Source organism: Schistocerca gregaria, chromosome 2 (assembly GCF_023897955.1).
Source record: "Schistocerca gregaria isolate iqSchGreg1 chromosome 2, iqSchGreg1.2, whole genome shotgun sequence".
NCBI lineage: Eukaryota > Metazoa > Arthropoda > Insecta > Orthoptera > Acrididae > Schistocerca > Schistocerca gregaria.
Genome location: NC_064921.1, coordinates 783,150,036 through 783,156,035, shown reverse-complemented (window position 1 = coordinate 783,156,035; position 6,000 = coordinate 783,150,036). Strand labels below are relative to the sequence as shown.

Genomic DNA, 6,000 nt, shown 5'->3' with positions numbered 1-6,000 from the left:
AATATAAAGAAGAAAACGTTAACAGATGAAACTGTAGCATGCAAGCAACTGTTTTTCACTAACAATGATTCCTAATTTGTGATGGTTGAAACCACTTTTAATAGCTTGCAATGTACCTACTCAGTGTGTGCCTTCCATGTCAATTTGAGATCTAGGTGTATGACTAGGTGTCACTGAGTTTGTGATGGAAAATGTAAATAGCGTCAGCTTTAGCGTTATGTAAGATATGGATGACACGAGAAAAAAATTAAGGGTACCCATCATGTTTACTTTCTTCACCATATTAAATATGGGTTCACAATCTGGGATAATTTGATAGTAGCTAAGCGAGTTTTGAGATTACGGAAAAGGCTATTAGGATCATGAAGGATATAAACCTAGAAATTCCAATGAGCCCCTGTATAAGCGTATAGGTGTCCTACCTTTACAGTGTATTTACATTATGGAGACTCTAGTTTCTTAAAACTAGCGCTATCGTCAAGAAATGGCAGACTATTTGAACCAATTTGAACAGTGACAGTTATCACCATAACAATGTTCCTGTTGTTGTTGTTTTGATCTTCAGTGCAAAGACTGGTTCTATGCAGCTCTCCACATTATCAGTTTAAGCCTTTTCATCTCCGAATAACTTCTGCACTATTTTGAAATTGCTTCTGTATTCATCTCTTTAATAGTGCAAAATATATAAAAAAACAAGTAAATTTCAGCATAAAATATAAAACAACAGAAACTAAAGATAACAAAGACTTTTTCCTTTTTTATTGGCTTCTAGCATACAATAACAAAGAAATGAAGGGAAATGGGAATGAGCGAGTAATGTGGGAGTAGGTGAACATAGCACTAGTCTAAGCAACTACTTTCAGAACGGTAGAACATGAGCAGCCAGGTATTGTCTGAAGGCGGGTGGGAATGGTCAAGAGTTTTCTATTATCGATCCGAAACGTCAGCGTAGCCAGTCGCTCGACCTACTCTAGCTAAACTCTTTGGGCCCGCTTTACTGCATCTTTGGCGTGTTTACATCGTGCGAGGCACGTGTTTAGATGTGAGGTGTTGTTTACAGTGTATGGCTGTTACAGTAATGTTTATGTGTCGTAGAGTTTTATGTCAAATGTGGTTATAATCAGACAGTCAGTGAAAGCTACATTCTCCCTACATAACTTCGTATTAATTTCCAACAATAATGGATGAGAGCAAAGCAAGTGATATTGAATCCGAGAATGAAGTTTTGGATTTAGAGCATTCGAAACTTTTGTCAGCTGTTAGACAGTTGGATGGGAAACAGCGGTAATTACGTAGTGTTATCGATTACTAAATATTTTCTGTTATTATTGTGTACACAATGTTTAAGCACTGCGCTGGACTTAACAGGCAGCATTTGCTTTTGTGTCTGAATGAGTGGCTTTACGATCAGTTTCGTTGTTTTATGGGAAATGCGAATGGTTACTAGCCACGTATTATTAACTGTCGCTGCCAACGATTTAGACACGTACCGCCTTGTCTAATGTAAGAATGAAAACCATGTCATGGCCATGACTAATGTGGATTATTTAAAAGTAATCAGAGAACCCTGTAGCCATTTGTGTGCACATCTTTGTTTGTACTTTCGATATTCTCATTCTCCTGAGCAGTATTGCTGGATGGGCTGTGTGTCTCAAGCAATATACCTTGTAGATTGACGACATTTTATCCGATTCCAGTTACGATCTTTTGATCAACCGTAGTTATATGGTTTTGTGTTTTGTGACGTGCAAAATTTTCTATTCCCAAACATTTAATGCAGATTTTCAGTCTTTGTCCCACTTAAAAAGGCTATCGAGTTCTGACTATTTCAGCTCCTTTATCCAGGCAGTACTTCATTGTAGGTAACTGCATCAATCAAGAAATGTTAGGGTATTAGAAATGTTGTATACCAGGTCATTAATATACAAAATGAACAACAAGGGTCTCAACACACGTTTTTGGTGCATGCCTGAAATTAGTTCTACACCTGTCAGTTTTACTTGAGTAATGCTTGTTGGCATGGAACTGGTCGTTCTAGTTAAGGTTCATTCTGTTTGAGCTAAGTATATGCTATGTTCTAAGATGCAACAGCAGATGTATGTCATTGAAATTTGATGGTAGTTTTGAGGATCATTTGTAGACAGGTGTAACTGCTGTTTTCTTCCAACTCTTTAGCAGTTTTTGTGATTGAGTGATCAACTGTATATCGTGGGTAAAAGAGAGGCTAACTCAGATGAAAAGTCTGCATAGATTCTGACAGTATTTCTGTTGCGTCCTGTAGCTTTGTTAAGTTCTTATGACAGTTGTTTCCAGTTCATCTTTGCAGTGGTACAAAAATTAGGCTAAAGTGTTATACTGGTCACTACTTGTGATGACAGACTGATCTGTAGTGTAGCTTGAGATGTAGGTTGCATTGAAAGGTGATAAGTTTGTCTGAGTAGGTAAGCATAGACTAAAAAAAATTAATAAGAGATGGTACTGAGCCTTTCTGAAATTGCTTCACAAAAGAAAACTAAATAAATCAAGAAAACTGCCAACACGAGTATTGTAGAAGTAGATATCCTTTGTGTAGTGAAGAGATTCAGAAAATACCATTCTTGTGAAACATGAGTAGCTCTTTATTCTTCTTCTTTATCGTCGCCTTGTCCCATGTCACATAGGGTTGGTGTTGCTCTTCTGGATCCTTCTCCTCCACAGTACTTTATCCATTGCCTCTTCCTTCTTCCATCCTTTCTCCCTTAGGTCTCCGGAAATCTTATCCTTCCCTCTTATCTTCGGTCTTCCTCTCCTTCTCCCTCCTTCAGTCTTTATACCTTCAACTCTGTTTCTGATATACTCTTCCCCTTTTTTCTGTAAGTGTCCGTACCACCTTAGTCTGCTCATTTGTGTCTTTTTCCCCATGGGTCCCACTTTCACATCTCCTCTATCAAATTCATTTCTAATCCTGTCCTTTCTTGTTACCCCACACATCCACCTCAGTGTCCTCATTTCTGCCACTTCCATCTTCCTTTCCTGGGATACTGTGATTGGCCATGCCTCTGCCCCATATATCATAGTAGGCCTTACCACCGACTTGTACACTTTCTCTTTAAACCCAATGCTCACCTTCTTGTCACACAACACTCCACTCATTTTCCTCCATTTGTCCCAGCTGCAATTTATTCGGTGTTGTATCTCTCTTTCCAGTCCTCTGTCCCTCTGTATGTAAGACCCCAGGTATTTAAATTTGCAGACCGATTTCAGCTCATCATCCTGGATCTTGCAAGACCTCATCCGCACACCCTTCAGTGCTAAATATTCTGACTTTGTCCTGCTAATTTTCATCCCTCTTTCTTCTCTTTATTCTCATGAAGTAATGAGTGCTATCGACAGGGGATGTCAAATTGATGCCATATTTTTCAATTTCCAAGGGCTTTTGAAACCATTACTCTCTTGTGACATAACCAAATTGTGTGCCTATGGAGTGGCATCTCAGTTGTGTGACTGGATTCATGATTTCCTGTCAGAAAGATCACAGTTCGTAACAGTTGGCAGAAAGCCATTGAGTAAAGAGAAGTAATATCTGGCATATGCCAAGGAAGTGTTATAGGCTCTGTGTTGTTCCTTATCCATGTAAACAATTTAGGAAACAATCTGAGCAGTCCTCTTACATTGTTTGCAAATGATGCTGTCATTTCCCATCATGTAATGTCATCAGATGATCAAAACTAATTGCAAAATGATTTAGACAAAATAGCTAGGCCTATATGGAGAAAGAAGTGGCAATTGACTCTAAATTGTGTGAAGTCATCCTCATGAGCACTAAAAATAATCCACTATATTACTATTACATAATTAGTTGCACAAATGTAACGGCTTTGAACTCAACTCAAGAGATTACAGTTATGAATAACTTAAATTGGACGAATCACGTAGATAATGTTGTGGGGAAAGCAAGCCAAAGACTACAATTTATTGGTGAAACACTTTGAATCTGTAACAGGTTTACTAGAGAGACTGCTGACACTATATTTGTGACCCCTTTTCTGGAGCATTGCTGTGCGGTGTGAGATTTCCATCAGATAGGACTGACAGAGGACATCGAAAAAGTTGAAAGAAGGCCAGCTTGTTTTGCATTATTGTGAAATAGGAGAGAGTGTGCCATGGATCTGATACACAAATTGGGTTGGCAGTTTTTTGCTGCGGCAGGACCTTCTCATGAAATTTCAATCAGAGAGTGAAAATATTTTGTTGGCACCCATCTACATATCGAGAAAATCACAGTAAGAGAATCAGAGCTCGCATGGGAAGATTTAAGTGTTCGAGAGTGGAACAGTAGAGAAGAAGCTTAAAGGTGGTCCAATGAAGCCTCTGCGAGGCACTTAATTGTGAATTGCAGAGTAATGATGTAGTTGTGGATACCACATCAGAAGAAGAGAGCTAAAAAAAAGAAGATTATACGAAACTACATTGGATGTAACCTTACAAAAACATAGTAATTACCTATGGTAACAGACTTGCAAGCATTGTCATTGATCTTGTCAGAAATTCATACACTGTGCAAATATGTGCACAACACCTTTGCGTCAGTCATCATCTGACATGTAAATTGCGTGGCATGGTAATGCATTTGAGAATAGTAGTGTTACCACATTATTTAACTGCTGCATCCACTCAGCAATGGCAAGAAACCAAACCTTGCAATGTTTCTTACAAATGGCACTATATACACTGGTTCATGTAAGTGACACATGTGCATGATTGTGTGGGAAAATGAAACTGTCAGTCAGAAAATACAAACGCAAGTATCTAACTGAAATATTGATTACATTTCAGAGTATATCTCTGTGTTATACTAACCATTATATGGAGGCATGGGTACATACTATACATGATTGTCACAAGTTACCATCAGCACAAAAACTTTTAGTACAATTGTCAAAATGTGTTTCATGAATAGAAGATAAATATTTGTACCATATATATTCAGTACAATATTGATGAGCTACATATATACTGTCAAATCTCAAAACCAACTTCTTGGTACTTGAAGTTGAAGAATGGGTCAAATTATACATACATCTTTGTTGTAAAACGAAGCATTCACAACCGCATCAGAGGAAATGTGGAACAGCAGCATAGTTCATCACAATGTAGAGAACAGACATCAGAAACAAGGTGTGGGCAAAACAAACTTTTTAGGCCTCATAAATACATAAATAGCTGATGCCCTTGCAGAGAACGATAAGATAAAAAAAGAACAGTGGATCTTAGATATACAAAAATAACTTTAAGGTGTTAATATATACACAGTGCTGTATGTGATATATAACTTTATTCTGCATGATAAGCATTTTGGGGCATGTGTGTGTAACAAGTTGCAGTTGGTTGACACATCAATTTTTGAACTTTTGCAGCACACATGTGGCAGAGACAGAGGAGATGGTTAGAGTTAAATGTGAGACAATCTGGTATAAGGTTACTACTGGCTATGTTTAAGTATGATGCAATAAGCAGAGTTAAGTAGAATATGTTATTGGTATGATACAGTCATTTTCACATAATGCCACACATTTCTGAAGCAATGTGCCTGAAGGTCGCAATCACGTGATTACCGTGTGTGGTGGCTCAGCCTGTGCCCTAACTCTGCATTACAAAAACTTTCATATTTTACACTTACTATTGATTTTGTTTTATTTGCATTTTTATTCCCTTTTATGTAGATCGTTTTCTGTATTTTTATAGTTTTTTCTTTTATCCGTGAAATCCAATATTTCGTGTGTTATCCAATGGTCTCCACTGAGCTTTGTCTTTTTGCATTTTTGATCCTCTTCAATCTTCACTATTTCCTCTCACAAAGTTAACTGTTCATCTTCTGTTGTATTCCTTCCCCGTATTTCAGTCAATCATTGTGTAATGCTTCTTCTAAAATTTCCTACAATCAGTGTTTCTTTTTCTATTTATCCATGTCACCTCATTTTCCTCCCATTTTCCAATTTCTTCAGATTTAATTTACAGTTC

At 37.6% G+C, this 6,000-nt stretch overlaps 1 protein-coding gene across 1 annotated transcript in view; it reads left to right on the top strand.

Moving 5' to 3' along the window:
- Nucleotides 1-963: 963 nt before the first annotated feature.
- Nucleotides 964-6,000, top strand: part of LOC126335037 (U3 small nucleolar RNA-associated protein 14 homolog A-like) — a 68,319-nt gene continuing 63,282 nt past the window's right edge. Inside the window, exon 1 of the mRNA XM_049997905.1 lies at nt 964-1,284. Within this exon, the coding sequence (XP_049853862.1) occupies nt 1,181-1,284 (104 nt within the window). The 5' untranslated portion in view covers nt 964-1,180. The remainder of the gene's footprint in view (nt 1,285-6,000) is intronic.